We start from the raw sequence: 21,282 nt of genomic DNA on the forward strand, positions 1-21,282 counted from the left end.
TATTCTGTATTTATAAACAATAATACCTAAAATATCTGTATTACCTAATATGTATAATAATTGTTGTTAAAATTTAAACCCTTCTTTACCCTCCCCTCCCAATACACATAACAATTATAATAAAAATAATGACAAATATTTTATGAGATAAATTAAATAAAATGAAACCCACCCCCCTCCCTTCTTAAGATTTTTATTATGGGAAAATGATTTCATTCATTACAGAAATCTGCTAATGGTCCCCAGATCTTCTGAAACTTGACAAAATAACCTCTCTGCTAATGCATACGGAATTCCACCAGAAGTTATAGTTTAACCTATCATAATTTTTCCAGTTATATGTAATTTGTTGTACTGCTACCCCAGTCAATATAAATAAAAGTTTGTTATTGTTTGAAGAAATTTGACTCTTTGCTCTCATTGCTGTGCCGAATAAGATAGTATCATAAGTCAAGGCTACTGGATTTTCCATCATCCTATTTATTTGAGGCCAAATTGAATTCCAGAATAATGATATGAATGGGCAATAGAATAATAGATGATCTAATGTCCCATCCTCAAGATGACAAGTGTCAACATCTATTAGACCTAGAGCTATCTAATTTTTGTAAGCGAACAGGGGTCCAAAAATCTCTATGCAAAAGAAAAAACCATGTTTGTCTCATAGATGCTGACACTGTACATCTTAACCTCCAAGACCAAAGTCGTGGCCATTGAGATGCAGTAATCTGGTGCTTAATCTCAATGCTCCAAATATCCCTAAGACCACGTGGCTGTTTTATGTGGCCTGCAGTGACTATGCCACATCTAAGCGCCTGACTGTGCAGTCCCAGTGGCATTCCAAACGCCTGAACGCACTGCCCCACTCCAAGCTCCTCAGTACCCATTTGCAGGCAAAAGGACCCAGTCCCAGTGTAAAAGTTAGGTTGGATTAGGGCGCTCCACACAAATGCCTGACCACACCACAGGTGTCCAAGGGTGAGGAAGTATCTAGACTTCTATTAAGAATAAGTATCTTAATAAAAAATTTGGCCCACGACTTAACCTGTGTTTTAGATTTCAGCCCCTTAAGTGATTGAGTTTGACAACCCCGCTTTAGACTGTTAACACACGTTACCTTGGGAGGGACATAATCAAAGGGTGAATCAGGGGACTCAATGACCACCTCATTCATGAGTCCACACAGCTTCTTTCCACTTGCCATCTGAATTAGTGTCAGTTTCTGTATAGTGGAAATAGGATGTTAGTAAGTAGGAGTGTGGTAAAAGAAAGAACTAGAGAGTTATGTAGGATTAAAGGAAGAGTACCTGCTTTAATAATTCATTTTCCTGAATGAGATGCTGGTTTTTCTCACAAAGTTCTCTCATCTTCTCAAGCTCCTCTTCCTGTAAGCCAAATGGGAAATTCTTTAAAATGAATCAAACAATGCTAAATTCAAGCTACAAGGCCTGAGAATGCAATTTTGACTTAAACCTCCCATGCAAATGTTAAATTATCGCCTACTTTACACACCTGGGGTCATTTTGACCCCATCACTTATAAAGCACTGAAAGTTGCTTCAGCTTAATAATTTAGCAAATCCTCACTGTCATGGCACTCAAGTGAAACATTTATTGGAAGAACTGGGATTGCCTTAACTTTAATTTTTGGTGGGCAATTTTATTTATTTATTTATCAATTTTACATTTTAACAAAATCAAACATTTTGTACAGAAAGATTATATGAATACGCCTTAAGAAGACTAATAAAAGAAAATATCTTATCATTAACTTCACTCTATTCACACCATCTCAAGTCCTCAAATTGATCCAAGAATCTACGAGTGAATTCAAAGAATAAACTTTATACAGAATAAGAAAAAAAGGTATCTGATGACTGATTCAAGGGGCTTATATTTCTACTTTTAGCTAGCTGTTCCTTCCTTTTCCAAGCATTTTAGTGTCAGGAAAGTTATATGTTGAGCCGGTTCAAAAAACATTTATTTTCTCGGTATCTTACTACACATTTACATGGAAAACGTAAGTGGCAGGCAAATTTATGTTTAATTTATAGACTTGAAAAAAATGAACACGGATATGCTGGGACATACTAAGAGATTTAAGTTAATCTGGGGCCCTTTGTTATCTTTTATGGATTCATTGTAATTGTTTTTTCCTTTGTTCCTGTTGGAATATTGCACCCAGGGGGAGGGAGGGGGGTATTTCTTAGTATGGTTCTATTCCCTTATGAAATATTGGTCGGGTGGTTTTTTTTTTTTTTAATTGTTGTATGGATTTTGATTGATTATAAATGCATATATGATTAATATTGTTTGTATAGATACTGTATTGCATTTTTGTTAGCTTTAGAAACTCAATAAAGATTTAAAAAAAAAAGAAAAAAAGAATTGAGGCCTACAGCATAACCGGTGATGTTCCGGTAATGTTTCAAAAAAAATTTTCTTTCTATTAGCTTGTAGACTGGTATAGTCCTTCGAATGGGTAATATGCCTCACTGCTACCAGCAGGTGGAGACTGAGATCAAACTTGTATATCAGTATAGCTTGCCCCTCTTGCTACTCCAGTTTGCCAAATAGCCAAGCAGAACCTAGGAAATTTCTTAACTGAAAAACAGTAAGGAGTGTAAGAAAACAAACAAACATCTTTAAACAACAGTTGGAACATATATAGAACTTGATCCTGGAAGTATAACATCCCCACAGCTCACCAGCTAAGCTAGCAGAGCCATCGCCACTGTTCTTATTCTCCCCGGCCCTAGAAAAATATTAGAACCCGCAGAAAAATTCAAAATCTGCACGCGAGCAAAAACCAGCAAATACTGCACAAAGACAGACAGGGTGGGGGCTATACCAGTCCACAAGCTAACAGAAAGAAAATTAGCAGGTAAAAACCCAATTTCTACTTCTGTATCGCTTGGTAGACTGGCATAGTCCTTACGAATGGGACGTACCAAAGCAGTACCCATCAAGGATGGGACCGCTGAAGGGCCGACACCAGAACATGTTCACCGAATACTGTGTCCCGACGCGTCTGACAAAGGAATGCAGAGAAGACCAAACTGCAACCTTGCAAATATCCACTGGAGGCACTAGAGAAGACTCAGCCCAAGAAACTTCCTGACCCCTAGTGGAATGAGCCTTGAGAAAGTCAGTAAAAGGCAGAAGCAATAGTCTCCTTGATCCAGCACACAATAGTAGCCTTAGAAGCGCAATCCCCTTACAAGGACCCGCTAGAAGGACAAAGAGATGATCTGATTTCCTGATCTCCTGGGTCCTCTGCACATAAGAGCAAAGGATACGACTAACATCCAACTTACGCAGCTGTCTCTGCTCAGAAGAGCCCTCCCGACAACCCAATAACAGGAGGATTACAGATAGATTGACATGAAAAGGAGAAACCACTTTTGGCAGAAAGGAAGAACAGGTCTCAAGACAACCCACTCCCTAGAAAATGCCAAGAGAAAGCCTGCAGCTCAGAAACACGTCTAGCTGAAGTAATGGCCACCAAGAAGACGGCCTTAAGAGTAAGGTCCTTCAAAGAGCAGTCGCCCAACGGTTCAAAAGGAGGGCGCACCAGAATGGACAGAACCAGATTCAGATCCCAAGATGGAACAGAGAGTCATATGGGAGGGCTGAGCAACTTGGCCGCCCGCAAGAAGCGAATCACATCAAGAATGGCAGTCAAACGCTGATCTTTCAAGAACCCCTGAAAGGCTGACAAGGCCGCAAGATGAACCCGGAGAGAAGACCAAGCAAGTCCCCTATCCAGGCCATCCTGCAAGAACTCTAAGATGTGGCAGGGAAGTATGAAGAGACCACTCCACACGCATCACACCACTCCTCAAATAGATGCCAAACCCTCACATAAGCCTGAAAGGTGGAAAGCCTCTGGGATCCCAAGAGCGTTGAGATCACTTTATCTGAATACCCCTTCTTACCTAGGCGACCCCTTTCAAGAGCCAAGCCGTAAGACAAAAGGGACCCGGATCAAACATTGGAATGGGACCTTGAGTTAGAAGGTCGTCCAAGAGAGGAAGAGGATACGCCACCAGATACTTTATCAGATCCACGTACCACGGTCGTCGAGGACAATCCAGAGCCACCAGAACCACGAGGCCCGGATGTCAAATTATGCGGAGAACTCTACTCACAGAGGGAAAACATACAACAGCCCCACCATTGGCCATGGTTGAACAAGAGTATCCAGGCCCTCAGCCTGTCCGTCTCTGCGACGACTGACGAAGCGGGGCATTTTGGAGTTGACACTTGTGGCCTTCAGGTCCATTTGGGGCTGACCCCAAGACTGTACTATCAACTGAAAGGCCACGGGGGCTTAGACACCACACTCCAGGATTTAGCACGTGATGACAGGAAGTCCGCCTAAACATTCTGTACTCCAGCTATATGGGATGCTGAGGTCTCTTGAAGGGTGACTCCGCCCAGACCATAAGCAGAGTTGCCTCCTGTGCCAAAGTGCTCCTGGTGCCCACCTGATGATCGACATAGGTCACTGCTGTGGCATTGTCAGACAGAACCCTGACTGACTTGCCCAACAGAAAGGACTGGAAGGCTAGCAAACGCCAGATGGATGGTTTTGGTCTCCAAAACATTGATCAACCATGAAGCCTCCTCTGTGGACCAGGTGCCCTGAGCTGAGTGACCTAGCCACTGAGCCCCCCAACCGAAAAGACTGGCATTCATGAGCAGCACCGTCCACTGCGGATGATCCAGACTCGCCCCTTGTACAACTGTATAGAAGAGATCGAGTAGGGCAGAAAGGTGGAGGTATTGCTCTATATGTTAAGGAGGGAATAGATTCTGTTGAAATGGTTACAACAGAAATGAAAGAGAAGCTTGAGTCACTCTGGATCAAAATTCCTGGTCAATATGGCGCAGATACGAAAATTGGCCTTTACTATCGTCCCCCAGGACAGGCGGAGGAAACTGACTCAGAAATGATGGAGGAAATCAAACAAGAATGCAAGATAGGCAATGTAATTATATTGGGAGACTTCAATTTCCCAGGGATAGACTGGAAACTAGCAACCTCCAACTGCGGCAAGGAGGCCAAGTTCCTGGAGGTACTAGGGGATTGCTTCCTGGAACAAATGGTAAAAGAGCCGACAAGAGGCAACGCCACCTTGGACTTGGTCCTAAATGGCCTCACGGGACCGATAACAGAAGTGGAAGTCATGGTTCCACTGGGAACGAGTGATCACAATGTAATCAACTTTAAACTTGACATCGGGAAAGGGAAACATGCCAAAACCTTAACCACCACCTTAAACTTTAAAAAGGGTAAATACGATCGCATGAGAGCCATGGTAGAAAAACGACTCGAGAAGATGGTGGACAAACTTGAAACGGTAGATCAGGCATGGTCCCTACTGAAAAATACTATCACAGAAGCACAAGATCTCTACATTCCGAGGATTTCCAAAGATCGGAGAACAAAGAGCAAAAGAGAACCAGCATGGCTTACCATACAGGTGAAGGAAGCCATAAAAGAAAAGAAGGACTCTTTCAAAAAATGGAAATGCATAAAGACAACCGAAGCTTGGAACAAACATAAAGATGATCAGAAGAAATGTCACAAGGCGGTGAGGGATGCCAAACAGGAATATGAGGAAAAAATAGCCCAGGAGGCCAAAAACTTCAAGCCCTTCTTTAGATACGTGAAAGGGAAAAAACCTGCAAAAGAGGCAGTGGGACCCCTGGACGACCAGGGAAGAAAAGGGTACATCAAGGAAGATAAACAAATCGCAGACAAACTAAATTCCTTCTTTGCGTCCGTCTTTACGAAGGAGGACACCTCAACAATACCTGAAGCGGAGAAAGTGTTTGCAGGAGAAATAGAAGACAGCCTCAGCACAGTTGAAGTGGACTTAGACCAGATATACTATCAGATCGACAAACTTAAAAGTGACAAATCCCCTGGACCGGATGGAATTCACCCGAGAGTCTTAAAGGAATTGAAGGTTGAAATCGGAGAGTTATTGCAAAAACTTGCAAACCTGACAATCAGAACTGGACAGATACCGGACGACTGGAGGATAGCGAACGTCACCCCAATTTTCAAAAAAGGATCGAGAGGGGAACCGGGCAACTATAGACCTGTGAGTCTTACGTCTGTCCCTGGCAAGATGGTTGAAGCACTGATCAAGGATAGCATAGTCCGGCACTTGGACGCACATGACTTGATGAAACCCAGTCAACATGGATTCAGGAAAGGGAATCATGTTTGACGAATTTACTCCAATTTTTTGAGACCGTGAACGAGCAAATTGATAGTGGGAAGCCGGTGGACATAATATACTTGGACTTCCAGAAAGCGTTCGACAAAGTTCCACACGAAAGACTTCTCAGGAAACTACAAAGCCATGGCATAGAGGGAGATATACAAAGATGGATAGGCAAATGGCTGGAAAACCGAAAGCAGAGAGTGGGCATTAATGGGAAGTTCTCCGACTGGGAGAAAGTGACTAGTGGTGTACCCCAGGGCTCGGTACTTGGGCCGATCCTTTTTAATATTTATATCAATGACCTGGAGGAAGGAACATCCAGTGAGATCATCAAGTTTGCAGACGATACAAAACTATGCCGGGCGATCAGATCGCAGGAGGATAGAGAGAAACTCCAGAGCGACTTGTGTCGGTTAGAAACATGGGCGGAGAAATGGCAGATGAAGTTCAATGTGGAGAAATGCAAGGTAATGCATTTAGGCAATAAGAATAAGGAATACGAGTATACAATGTCAGGTGCAACTCTGGGGAAGAGTGAACAAGAAAAGGACCTGGGTGTACTGATAGATAGGACCCTGAAGCCGTCGGCACAATGTGCGGCAGCGGCAAAGAAGGCAAATAGAATGTTGGGCATGATAAAGAAAGGAATCTCGAGTAGATCGGAGAAAGTTATAATGCCGCTTTATAGGGCAATGGTCAGACCACACTTGGAATACTGCGTCCAACATTGGTCTCCCTACCTAAAGAAGGATATAAAACTGCTGGAGAGGGTGCAGAGACGAGCAACAAAACTGGTGAAGGGTATGGAGAAACTGGAATACGAGGACAGGCTTATAACACTAGGATTGTTCTCCCTTGAGAAAAGGAGACTGCGTGGGGATATGATCGAGACCTTCAAAATACTGAAAGGAATCGACAAAATAGAGCAGAGAAGATTATTTACATTGTCCAATTTGACACGGACTAGAGGACATGTAATGAAGCTAAGGGGGGACAGGTTCAGGACTAATGTCAGGAAGTTCTGCTTCACTCAGAGAGTGGTTGACACCTGGAATGCCCTCCCAGAGGAGATTATTGCGGAATCGACCGTCCTAGGCTTCAAGAGCAAACTAGATGCATATCTCCTTAAGAGAGGCATATAAAGATATGGTGGACTATAAATTACGCCAGGTGTACACCTGGCAGGGCCTCCGCGTGTGCGGATCGCCGGACTTGATGGACCGAAGGTCTGATCCGGAGATGGCAGTTCTTATGTTCTTATGTCTGAAGCCACAAGCGATGACTGCCCCAAGCTAAGCCCAGAAGCAGAACAGGGTGATCCAGACTGTGCCTCTGAGGCGACCACCTCCGAAGAAGAGCATACTGAAGAGGACGCATGTGGGCCCGCAACCACCTCACTACATCAAGGGAAGCTGCCATCGACCCCAAGACTTGTAAGAAATCCTGCGGCAGAGGACACCAAGATGCCATAAGCAGGCAAATTTGAGATTGCAATTTGCTCACCTGGGCCTCCGAAAGGAAGACCCTTCCCAAGGAGGTGGTGAACAGGACTCCAAGATATTCCAGGTGCTGAGATGGAGACAATCGACTCTTGGAAAGGTTGACTACCCATCCCAGCGACTGCAGAAACTCCACTACCTGAGCCGTGACCCAAATGCTCTCCTGGAATGGCTCAAATCAACCAGTCGTCCAGATAAGGATGAACAAGAATGCCCTCTTTGTGCAACGTCGCCACAACGACCATCACCTTGGTTAATATCTGCAGAGCCATTGCCAGACCAAATGGAAGTGCTCAGAACTGATAGTGTTGCCCTAAGATCGCAAAACGCAGGAAGCGATGATGGGAGGCCCGAATAGGAATGTGTAAGTAGGCCTTGGCCAGATCGAGAGAGGTCAGAAACTACCACGGCTGAACCGCCAGAATGACAGACCGCAGAGTTTCCATGCGGAAGGAAGGCACGTGAAGAGCCCTTCAAATCCAGGATGGGTCGAAAGGTCCCTTATTTCTTTGGCACCACAAAGTAAATCGAGTACCAACCTGTGTCCCACTCCAGCGGGGGAACTGGAACCACCGCGTTAAGATCCAACAATCTTTGAAAGGTCTGGTGAAAGGCCTGCTGCTTCCATGCCACCTGCAAGGGAGAAGCGAGAAAACGGTCTGGCAAAGACCAGACAAATTCCAGAGCATAGCTGTCCCAGATCACTTCCAGAACCGACCGATTGGACGTGATGTCTGCCCACTGTGGATAAAAGTCTCTCAACCGGGCACCCACCAGAACCAAGATGGGCGCTGGCAACGAGTCATTATGCAGGATGGATGGCAGGGTATCCGGCAGGGACGCTTCCTGCACCCCAATGGGCCCCACGAAAGGACTGCATGCGCTGGAAGAACCTACCTCTTGAGAGCCCAGGAGACTGAAAAGAAGCAGCCCCTTGACCGGAGTGGAAACGGTGGAAATCATGCCTACACCCACGAGCAGCGCCGCCTTAAACCAGCGGCCTAAGCCTATCCTCAGGCAAATGAGGCACTTTAGAATCAGTGAGTCTGAACCAACTTGTCCAGGTCCTCACCAAACAAGAAAGATTCTTTAAAAGGAAACTTTGTCAACTTAGCTTTGGACGCCGAATCTGCCGACCAAGCGCAAAGCCACAAGGTACGGCGTGCTGCCACTCCTAAAGCCAGAGACTTGGCAGAAGCTCGCAAGAGGCCATACATGGCATCCGAGAGATAAGAAGCACCCAATTCAATTTTGGCAACTGCTTGCCTTAGCAAATCCCATTTCTCAGATTTATCATCAAGTACATGCTGGGCCCAACGAAAACATGCCATCAAAGCTCTGTTTAAGGAGGGACTCCAACTTACGCTCCTCCGGGTCCTTCAAGGCCGCCCCGCCGTCAACAGGCACGGAATGCCACTTAGAGATGGCTGAGACCACCGAGTCCACCACATGTGACTTCATTCCCCTTCCGGAATGGGATACAGGTGGGTCATGGAGCGTGCAAAGTGAAAAGGGGCTTCTGGCACCTACCACTGTGCGAACATGACATCCTGAATATCCTGATGCATAGGAAAAGAGTGGGAAGCAGAGAAAATCACCTTAAGCAAGGGTTCCACCGTACACAGGGGCTCCGACATGGGGTCCTCAAAGTGCAAAACCGAGGAGACCTGAAGGATTAACTCATGGAGCTCTTCCTGCTGAAAAATGCACACACCAGAGGCATCTTCGCCGGCTGGGGGGTGCTCGAACCCCTCGCTGGCGGAGTTTGGCCCCCCCCAAGAAAATACAGGAATTCTACCCAAGGGTCCAGGTCCTCAATCACTTCGTGCTCCTCTGGGAAAAAATAATCATCCCAAGAGACCCTTGGGCATTTGGATCAGAGGGGGGCAAAACCGCCGCTGTGTGAGGTCACACCAGGGAAGATGTCAAAGGTAAACCCCCCCTCCTCCAAGACCCCCGGAGTGGACAAGGAACATCCTGCAGACACCACATAAGCTTTATAAAGTGCTAACATAAATTCAGGTGGAAAGACCCCCGGCGGCCCCAAGGGACTCCCAGAACAGGGAGGTCACCTGAGGTAACAAATGAACGAGGAGGTTCCCACCGAAATTGGACCTGAAACCGCCAAAATCGGAGGTCCTGCGGCCTGTCGTGTCTGAAAAGCCTGGGACTTTCCTGACGCTGAGGCTGAGGAACCGACCGACGCAAAAAGGGAATCCCCAGCCGAACCGGCGGTAAGGAAATCCTGTGCTCCCTGACCGTCAGTGGCTGTGGAACCCCCCACGTGGGTGTCAGGGGAAGCCCGGGCTTCCCCACGATCCGAAGCTGAACTGCAAGGCACATGCGGCGGGGTGCCCTGGCCGCTGGCATCCACTACTCCGGCCTGCACAATGCTTGCACAGGCTTGCCACGAGCACCTTGAGCACTTTTCCCTTTAAAAGAGCTCATTGTGCTGAAAACCGCCCTAGCTGTAAAGAAAGTGCAGGTTAATTGAGAAAAAACACAGAAAAAAAGGCAGTTACAAAGGGAAATGAGCCGTTTAGACTAGTACACCTCAGGATTTTTAAATTTCTTTTTACTTAGTCAGAACAGAATCCACGGTTCTCAAAACTGGAGGGCTGACTAACCAGGGGGCCAGGCTGCCTGCTGAAGCCTACTACAAAAATATGGGGAGGTGGAGGAAGGTGGGGGGAGGGACCCAGCACGAGACCCGCCAGGTTTAACACCCCTGAAGTCGAACGGATCCCCATACAGAACCCGCCCAAGCTCTATCCGGCACAAAAAAGGGAACCAGGAGTCCACAAAGTTCCAACAGTGCTAAGAGAGGAGCTGAAAAGCCTTACCACCTGCTACCGGAGACCGAGGAAAACTGGAGTAGCAAGCAATACTGATATTCAAGTTTGATCTTGTCTCCACTTGCTGGTAGCAGTGAGGCATATTACCCATTCATAAGGACTATACCAGACTACCAAGTGATACAGAAACAGCATTTTTGTAAAATTGACACACATCTGCTCAAGATCACTTAGATTTTTACATATCTGCTGCCAGTTTTGCTAATGTACAACTTCTGAAGTATGTGAAAGAGGCACCTGGAACTTTAAGCGTTCTAGTAGCTGTTTCTCCTGTTCCGTGTTCATGTCTTTGGGGGACTGGTCCTCTGTGTTCACAGCTTGCTTCTGTTTTAGCTGATTCAACAGGAACAGAATCTGAAAAGGGGGAAAAAACAAAGAATCAGGTGATCAGGCAAAAAAAGATGACTCTCAGGGTAGCCATTTTCCAATGAAAGTAGATCTAGATACATACTGATAGTGTGTCTCCCACTTTCTCTTCCATTCCCCATACATGAAGTATTTGGGGTCTTAATACATTAACTTTTCTATTAGAGTGGGAAAGCCACCCTCCCATAGCAGAAACTAATACTTTTAAAGTCTGAAAGGCCCAGCATTGTCTGCCATTTGTCTACTCATCTTTTATAGGTCTTCTTTTTTAAAATTTATTTATAAATTTAGTAATTTAGTGATTTACAATATCAAAAGATATCAAGGATAAAGGTTTCTTACAGCGATTTTTAACAATATTCATACAACACAAACATTCCTTTTCAAGCCCACAAATAGTGGAGAGACATGCAACTTTCCAACTAACAAAAATAAGGAAAACAAAGAATTGGTTCTTGATTCATAATGAATCTTAACCATTCAATTACTATTGGGAATCTTACATCCACCATTTTCTCAGTGACAAATCATTAAAACAATAGGAAAAATTATTTCTGTTCTCGAGCTATTAGAAATTGTTGTAATTGAATGGGATCCCAAAATACATATTCAATGTCTTGTAATTTAACAAGACATTTGCATGGAAATTTTAAATAAAAAGATGCCTCAAGAGCTAGAGCTCTAGTTCTTAATTTCAAAAATTCTTTCCTTCTTAGTTGCGTAGCTCTTGAGACATCAGGAAAAATTCTAACGAAATTTCCACAAAATTTTATCAACCTATTTTTAAAGTAAAGTTTCATTATTAGCATTTTATCTATCTCACTCATGCTTGTTATTACCATGGTGGACCTACTCTGAATAACATCCAGTGTATCTTCCAAAAACTCTGTCAGGTTAATTTCACTTGTTACCAGCAGGGCTGTGGAGTTGGTAGATAAATGTTCCGACTCCTACTCCTCAGTTTTTTGTACTTCAGACTCCGACTCCAGGTACCCGAAATTTTCTCCGACTCCACAGCACTGGTTAATTTTCAGATCGTTAAAATGGAATGTCAAGTTGAGAGAAATGAGCATTTTCGACACTACCTTCTTTTTGCTTTTAATCAAGGTTCTAAGGCAGCAGAAGCTGCTCGCAACATTTGTGCTGTGTATATAGTGGGTGCCATAGCTGAAAGAATCGCTCGTGATTGATATGCCAAGTTCAAAAATGGAGTCGGTAGATAAATGTTCCGATTCCTCAGTTTTTTGTACTTCTGACTCCGACTCCAGGTACCCGAAATTTCCTCCGACTCCGACTCCTCGACTCCGACTCTACAGCCCTGGTTACCAGATGGTCCACCTCCTGGTCGGATTGTATTTTCTTTTGCGGAATATAATAACAATTATTGATTGGGAAATTCTCCGGATTGGGTAATTCCAGTATTTCTTTAAAAAACTTCCTTAACAAAATTTCAGAAGATAGTAAGTGAGTCACTGGGAAATTAACCAAGCGTAGATTCCTCGCTCTATGCATGTTTTCCAACATTTCTATTTTAGAGTGCAACACTGTAGAATCCTTAACAGCAGATACTGAGACAGCTTGCAATGTATTACTTTGAGTTTCAACCACAATTAGTCTTTTATCTAAAGAACTTAAGTTAGAATCCACATTCTCAAACTTTTGAGATACAGAATGTGAATAGTCCACTGTTTGTTTCACGGACTTTCTGAGAAACCCTTCAACTCTAGAAATAGCTAACCATAAATCTTTGAGGGTAATATCTTGTTTTTCCACTGCTAGTGGTTGATCCGCTACTACTCCTGAAAATTCAAGTGGTTTAGGTATTTCAGTAAAATCTAGTTTACGTGACTGAGTAGATGATACCACTAGTTCAGTAGATGTAGCGGGCATATTATTCCCGCTAGCACAAGGTACTGGATGAAGAGGGGGGTGTCCTTTCGAGGGGACTCAACGATGCTCCTGATATGGGAGAATTCATATCCGGTAAAGGTCATGATGAAATTTCTGTAGAAAATGTCAAATGTCTATCCATAGGGCCAGAAAGAGGCGTTGAGCTCTTAGGCTTGCTTTTCCTTTTACCCATAGTAACAGATTAGATTTATACTACCTGAGCTCCTGCTCCCCGGCTCCTCGTTGCTCCAAGGGGCGTGCCCTAAGGGGCGGCAGCAGCGGTTACCAATTTAAAGTAAATCAGAAGCAGGGAGGACGGACCCAATGACGTCAAGGGTCCGTCTTCCTCAGTGCCTGCCCGATTCCTCCTCCGGGCCCAGCCGCTGCTGCGGGTGCACAAGGCAGCTCTCAAGATCTTCTCCTGCGTCCCAGTAGGTAAATGGATGCAGCTCCCCTTTTATAGGTCTATATCTGTTTTGCTACTTGGGATCTAGCTAGGTATTTGAGACCTGGGTTGGCCACTGTTGGGCTCGATGGACCTTTGGTCTGTTCCAGTATGGCAATTCTTATATTCTTATGAATGGTGTTACTCCCTAGCAGCTACTGAGAGAAGTCCTTGGCTGTCCAAGTCTCTAAGCAAGCACTGGAACAGTCTTTGCCTGCCCTGCACAGCTGCTCCCACCTACCACCTGGATTGCTCTTGATCTAGGCACATTCCTAGCCCCCTGTCAGTTTGAGACAACATCCCACCACAACCTGAGAAGTATTCACCATATTCAAAACTACTCAGATCTTATAGTATATCATTGCTTTGAGACAAAAGGGGCCCAAAGGGGGCGCCGGCAAGGATTCATTGTGCAGGACGGGCAGCGGGGAAACCAGCAGAAGAATTCCCAGCCCCCCTGAAAGGACTGCATGCGCTGATAAATACGACCCCAGGAAAACCCGGAAGCAAGGAAAGAAGCAGCCCCACGCCCAGGGTGATACTTGTGAAACTCCCGCAGATGCCCATGGGCAGTGCCACCCTGAGATGCCAGGCAGGCACGGTTCTCAGGCAGGTGGGGCACCTCAGAGTCCCGTCAGAGTCTGAACCAACTTATCTAAGTTCTGTCCAAACAAAAGAGACTCCCGAAAGGGAAATTTAGTAAGCTTAGTTTTGGACGCGGCACAGCAGGGGACCCAGCTGAAACCTGCCCCTGTTAGGGGACGTGGCTTGGCAGCGCACAAGATGGAGGCGTAACCGCAGCACTCCTTAAACCCGGGCTACTAACGGAAAAAACTGAAAGGCGCTACGGAGTTTATGCCTCCCGAAAATAAAGGATAAAGTTATTAAGTATGGCAGCAGCAAGACAATCGAAGTCAGATGCGGCATGCACATCAGGTGGGGCGGCAAAACGGATAAAACATAATCAGCTGACGCCGTCGAAAGTGCCGATTCCTGCAGCAAAGCCTTTGATACAGTTCCTCATAGGAGGCTGTTGAACAAACTTGAAGGGCTGAAGTTAGGACCCAAAGTGGTGAACTGGGTCAGAAACTGACTGTCGGACAGTCAGGGGTGGTGGTTAATGGAAGTCGTTCGAAGGAAGGAAAGGTGAGTAGTGGAGTCCCTCAGGGTTCGGTGCTGGGGCCAATCCTGTTCAATATGTTTGTGAGTTGACATTGCTGAAGGGTTAGAAGGAAATGTGTGCCTTTTTGCAGATGATACCAAGATTTGTAACAGAGTAGACACCGAAGAATCCAGAACCTATACCAAACCACTCCAATGCCTGATACATAAAGGTCCATTCCACTCTATCAAAAGCCTTCTCTGCATCCAGAGAAACAGAAAAAGTCATCTCTCTCATCTTCTTTGTCAAATATAACATGTGGAATGCCAATCTAGTATTGTGATATTGAATGTCTTTGAGCAACAAATCCTGTTTGATGCATGTCTATAATATGAGGGAGAGCTTTAGCCAATCTTAACGCTAATATCTTTGCTAGTAGTTTTCCATCTACATTTATTAAAGATATTGGCCTGTAGTTTGAAACCAAAGTGGGATCTTTATTTGGCTTTGGCAAAAAAATAGTTAAAGATTCCGCCATAGTGCCAGTAATAGAACCTTTATTAAGTTGAAACTGATAAAGATTTAATAAATAAGGCAATAGGAAATTTTGATATGATTTATAAAACTCCACCGTATAACCATCACCACCTGGAGCAGATCCAACTCTAAGGGACTTCAAAGCTGTTCCTAATTATTTTAGTGATATTGGCTCTTCCAAGCTTCGTTTTACATGTTCAGGAATTTTAGGACCCTCTAACATTTTCAAAAATTCAAAACCATCTCTTTCTTTATCTAAATAAGTCTCGGAAGAATAAAGAGATTTATAAAACTTTAAGAATTGTTTTAAAATAGGCTCAATTTGTGTAAATGTTTCACCATTTTCATCTTTGATGGCAATTAATTTTGATTTTCTTTTTTCGCTTTAAGATAATTTGCCAGTATTCTTCCCGCTTTATTTGAATTACATTGAATACAATGCTTGCTGAGAAAATAAATCTTTCCTAATCAACTTAGACGAAATCTCATTATATTTGCCCTTAACCTTTAGCAGCTCCTGCTGAATAGAATATTCCCATTTTTCTATAAGTTTTGATTCTAAAAATTTAATCTCTCTCTAAATTTAAAAATTGCTTTTTAATCTGTTTTTTAAGATAAGCAGAATATGAAATAATTTGTCCTCTCATTGATGCCTTAAAAGCATCCCATAATACTTCTATAGAGATTTCATCCTTATCATTCAATTGAAAATAATCTTTCATGATTCTAGAACTTTGCAGCGCATGAAGATGGCTGAGTAGAGGATTAGCTCTGTTGTGACAGGCAAATTTTATTAAGATTTTGGCAGTTAAAATTAAAGAAAAGTGAAGGAAAAGAGAGAATTGAAGTAAGAAATGGCTTCGGGTAAAACTAGTAAAAGTAATCCGGTGAATTCAGGAGCAGGAATTAAAAAAAGAACAAAAATGGATTTGGTATCCCCGACAGCGGTCCCATTGCCTCAGGAAGAAATTGATAACAGTGATTTGATGAATGAACTTCAGAAAATTAAAGAAATAGTAAGTGATAATGCTAAAAATATAAAAAGTTGTGAAGGAGGAAATAGAGAGTCTGACAAATAGAATGTAGGCAGTTGACTTCAAAATTGAGCAGTTAGAAAAGCATGCTGAGTCAAGGACAGATACTGAGGGTAGATGGTGCTTGGTGCATGCTGCGTTGCACTCAGTAGATTTTGTGTTCCTTAATATATATGCTCCAGTTCTGGATCACCCAGAATTTTTTCAAGACCTTCAGATAGCATTAATAGAATTTGGTTCATGTTCCCTGATATTAGGAGGCGACTTCAATCAGGTTCAAGACATTTATGTTGATAGATCATCATCTTGTAAACCTTCGAGATCCAGGTCCTTCACAGCCTTACATGCCCTCAAAGACACTTTCTCACTTGTTGATCCATGGCGGCTATTCAATCCAAAAGGTAGGGAGTACTCTCACTTCTCGCCTCCACACAATACATACACAAGAATAGATTTTTTCCTGATATCCTCCTCTCTATCTCATGACCTCACGAATACCATTATCCATCCAATCTCGCTTACAGATCATGCGGCCGTTTCTCTACACTTACTCATCTCTGCTCCTACCAAACAATCCTCCTCTTGGAGACTAAACAATACTTTACTATTAGACACTGAAATAGCTGAAAGAATCAAATCCTTTACTACTGAATTCTTTGAATTCAATTCAAAGGATCCTGAGGTCTGCCCTTCCATTGTCTGGGAGGCTTACAAAGCTTCAATTAGAGGTGAATTGATTAAATTGGCCTCCTGGAAAAAGAAACAATCCCTGCAAAAAGAGAAAGACTTAGAATCCTCTATTAAAACACTAGAGTTACAACACATGTCTGCCCACTTACACGACCCGTCTATACAACAACGCATCCAAAATCTTAAATACGAATACAATACACTGGTTTCGTGCACAGCTAGGCGTGATATTTTTATCTCGACCTCGGGCCACTACATGGGAGATAACCTTATGGGTCGTCCTTTGGCCAGATATCTAAAAAATAAATCTAAGCGCCTGCACATAACAGCTGTTCAGGACTCACTGGGACAGTTGGTCAAGACTAGATCTTTGATTTCCTCTCAGTTTGAACAATTCTATGCTGCTTTATACAAATCCGAACATTCTGCCTCAGACTCTGAGATGGATTCATTTCTTGCCTCTTTGACTCATCCGTCTTTATCAGATTCTGTAAAATTAGAGCTTGACTCTCCTATAACTGTATCTGAAATAGAATCTGCAATTTTGTCCCTGCCCAACGGTAAAGCCCCAGGTCCCGATGGCTTCACTAATGAGTTTTTTAAGCAATTTCGAACTCTTTTGGCCCCACATCTTCATAAATATTATGAATTTCTTCACTCCGCTCCGGATAAACAATTTAATTTTACTGAAGCTACTATTGTTGTCATTCCCAAGCCGGATAGAGATCCCACTTTGGTTAAAAACTTCCGTCCCATATCTCTTCTTAATTTAGACTATAAGATCATGGCAAAACTTCTGTCACTGAGACTAAATAAAGCTATCCCTTCTCTAATTCATACTGATCAAGTGGGATTTATTAAACAAAGATATATAGGTGATAATCTACGCCTCTTCCATCATATCAATGCCCATGCTAAAACTCTTCCTGATCCCGTAGTTGGCCTAGCCATTGACGCTGAGAAGGCCTTTGATCGCGTGGAATGGCCATTTCTTTTTCACATCCTGAAATGGTATAATTTTGGTCCATTCTTCACAGAATGGATTGAAACCTTATATCGCCATCCTACAGCCCGCATTCTAATTAACAACTCCCTTTCTAACAAATTTTCACTCCACAGAGGTACTCGTCAGGGCTGCCCACTTTCACCTTTATTGTTTAATTTGGCCCTAGAACCTCTTCTTTCTGCCATTCGTCAATGCCCCAAAATTAAAGGCATCTCCACTTCCACTCGTCATATCAAGTTAGCGGCATACGCTGATGATGTCCTTCTCTTTATTCGTGAGCCTACTGACTCCCTTCCTGCTCTCGTTAACATCGTCTCTAAGTACTCCCTTCTATCTGGATACTCAGTCAACTGGGAGAAATCAGAGATTTTTCCTCTTAATGATCATATTTCTCCTTCGGATCTCATTCAATTCCCGTTTCCATGGGCTCGTGGGGCTGTGAAGTACCTGGGTGTTTTAATTCATAAAGATTCAATTCATGCTCAAGATCTAAATTTATCTAAAATTAAAAACTTAGTTCTAAACACAACGGCTCGATGGTCTCCATTATATCTGTCTTGGTGGGGCAGGATTGCTGCTATTAAAATGACTCTTGCTCCTCAACTAAATTATACCCTTTCAATGCTCCCATCTTTGTGCAGAAAACCATTTTTTCATTGGCTGGATAAGAAAATATCTGAATTTGTTTGGAACAAAAAAAAGCCTCGCATTGCTCTTGCCAAATTGAAAGCTTCTAAGGTTAATGGTGGTTTAAATTTACCAGATTTCTATTTTTACTATATTGCATCATTGGCCAAATATGGAGCTTATTGGATCACTAATCCTTATCCCCAAGATCCTCCAGCCTGGTTTGAGATGGAGCACTTTATATGTACACCTTTGCACATTTCCTGCTTGGCAACTATCCCAATTCCTAGAAGATTGAGGGGGTATCCCCTGCTGAGTGCAACGCGGCATGCTCTTCACTTATTAGATGGGACTGCAGAAATTTCAATTAAAGACAGCCCGTTCATATCAATTTGGAATAACCCCAAACTTCAAAAAAAAGGTAAATCATTCTCATGGAAAAAATGGCAGTGTGCTGGGTTGTGGTTTCCTCATCAACTGATGACTCTAACTACACCTGTTCCCTTTGAAATTCTCTGTTCTACCTATTCGTTGCCTCCCTCTACATATTCTCAATGGCTCTCTCTTACTGGAGTGATATCCTCTCTGCCTCTTCGATTTGATTATGGTTCATCCATTCACACTATACGCCACTGGTCCACATTGGCTATATCGAAAGGTAAAGCTATATCGTTATTTTATAGCATCCTTAGAGACAACTCCTTTACCTTCTCCTCTCATTCATTGAAACATTGGGACTCTATGCTGACAACACCGTCCTCTGATATTGACTGGGACCTATTTTGGTCATCAACAAATCGTCCTCTATTATCAGCCAGAGTTTCCCAATCAATGTTCTTCATCATGTGGAATGCAGTATGGACTCCCTTTCGAATGTGGAAAGCTAACCTTAAACAAGACTCGATATGTTGGAACTGTGCAAAAGAATCAGGAACTCTGGACCATATGCTTTTCCACTGTTCTCCAGTTCATTCTTTTTGGATTCGCATTTGGGATACCATTAAACACATTACTGGCTGCTCAACTGAAATCTCTTTGGATATTATAATTCTTCGATCTCAACATCCATGTTTTGCTCTTTCAAACTGTCCTCCTAAACTTATTGATACTATGTTTGTGACAGCCCTTATGCACATCTTAAAAAATTGGAAGACCTCTTCGCTATTAGATTACTCCTTCTGGTGGAACTCTTTAAGCATGTACCATAAATTCGAATCATATGCGTATGAAAAGAGAAACATAGCCCGACTTTCCATGAACTTGTTACCATGCAATTCACCTTGGAAATTTTTGGATTCCTATGTTCGTTCGACCTCATAGACACTCCTGTCTTCTTCTTCTTTGTTTTCTTCTTCTTTCTCTTCCTCTCACCCTTTTTCTTTTCTTTTATCTCTCTTATTTATTTATTTATTTACATATACTTCAGAATCACTGTTCTTTCCATACTGTCGATTCCTCATTATGCAATGTACTTGACTAGATGTTATGCTTGATGATGACAGTTAGATGTCTTGGCTGTGTCTTGTACTTAGGCTTGTATTTGGATTTACATTTGGTTTGTTTTTGTCATTTTTGTACTTTTGATTTTTTCTTAAAACTTAATAAAAATTATTGAACTCAAAAAAAAAAAAAAAAGAAAAGCATGCTGAGAAATCTGAGGCAGAGATGCTGGTGTGTAAAAAAGATCACAGAGAAATAGAGGCGTTGAAAAAGGATTTTGAAGACTTATCAAATCGTGAAAGAAGGAATAATTTGCGTCTGATTGGGATACCTGAGGGGACTGAGCAGAATGATCCTATTCAATTTGTGACTAATTTTATCCCAAAGATCTTGCCATTTAAAAGTTCTTTTCCTTTGGAGATAGAAAGAGCACATCGGATACCGATGAAAAGATCAAATAGTCAGAAGGGTCCCCGTCCAATAATCTTTAAGCTGCTAAGACATCAGCAGGTGATAGAGATTATAAAGCTGGCTAAAACAAATAAGGATCTTAAATGCCAGGATTCTAAGATTTTTATAGTACCTGACTTTGCAAAAGCTACTGCCTACAGAAGAAAACAGCTTTTGGATTTAAGACCTAAACTAAGAGCAATGGGAGCAAGATATGGATTGATATACCCTGCTATTATGAGGGTAACTTATGAGAATAAAACTTATAATTTTGAAGAAGCAGGCAAATTACAGGAATTTCTAGATCAATATAATTTGCCTATGGTTTCATGAAAGTATTTAGAAAATGTAATAAATAATATACTTAGATTATTTTTGGTTTATATTTTTGAGTGAAAATTGAAAGATATTTTATAAAGAAGGAAAAAGTAGAAAAAAAAATAAAAAAGGAGAAAAATATTTTCTAGAAAATTGTTGCAGTTAGGTTTAAGGGGGATCAACATTTCAAACAAGATTTAAAGAATAGAAATGAAAAATTTTAAAGAGACAATAAGAAAAGAAGAAAAGAAGATTTTGACAAGGTAAGAAGAGGGATGGAGCATATAGGAAGTGAAGAAAATATGAGGAACAATTATAAGATTTGGATGGTTTCTTAATGTGAATTTATAATTTGCATTTGAGCGTGACTGAGATAATAATATGAGGACACATAAATGCTGCATTGGAGAAATGTGGGAACTTAGAATATAATAAGATGAAAAATACAAAAGACTATTTATGTAAAGAGAAGAAGATGTGAAGATGGACTGATGGAAATGACTTGAGCATTATTTAGATTTACAATTTGCATCTGAAATTGACTGAGATATAAGGATGATGTTGCAAAAATACTTTATTGGAGAAAGATGAAATAGCAATTTGCAAGAAGATGGAATAAGAGACTGAAACAGCAGGATGAAGATGTACAAGTGTTACAGTTGTGCAGAATGGAGAATAGACTGTAATAGATTGAAGATGCAATGAAAATTAATGAGAGTTTTAAAAAATATGAGGTCTGCTTGGTTGAAATGTTTGATCCTTCTTTTGAAGTAAGGTTAAAA

The 21,282-nt window shown here is 42.4% G+C and overlaps 1 protein-coding gene across 3 annotated transcripts in view; it reads right to left on the reverse strand.

The window, feature by feature from the left end:
• KIF4A (kinesin family member 4A) overlaps positions 1-21,282 on the reverse strand; it is a 303,471-nt gene that overhangs the window by 17,745 nt on the left and 264,444 nt on the right. For all 3 annotated transcript variants that reach the window (XM_033944715.1, XM_033944716.1, XM_033944717.1), the window contains exons 25-27: positions 10,833-10,949; positions 1,308-1,385; positions 1,118-1,222 (exon numbers count right to left, since the gene is read on the reverse strand). In XM_033944715.1, the coding sequence (XP_033800606.1) occupies positions 1,118-1,222; positions 1,308-1,385; positions 10,833-10,949 (300 nt within the window). The remainder of the gene's footprint in view (positions 1-1,117; positions 1,223-1,307; positions 1,386-10,832; positions 10,950-21,282) is intronic.

The sequence above is a fragment of the Geotrypetes seraphini genome, chromosome 5 (assembly GCF_902459505.1).
Source record: "Geotrypetes seraphini chromosome 5, aGeoSer1.1, whole genome shotgun sequence".
Lineage (NCBI taxonomy): Eukaryota > Metazoa > Chordata > Amphibia > Gymnophiona > Dermophiidae > Geotrypetes > Geotrypetes seraphini.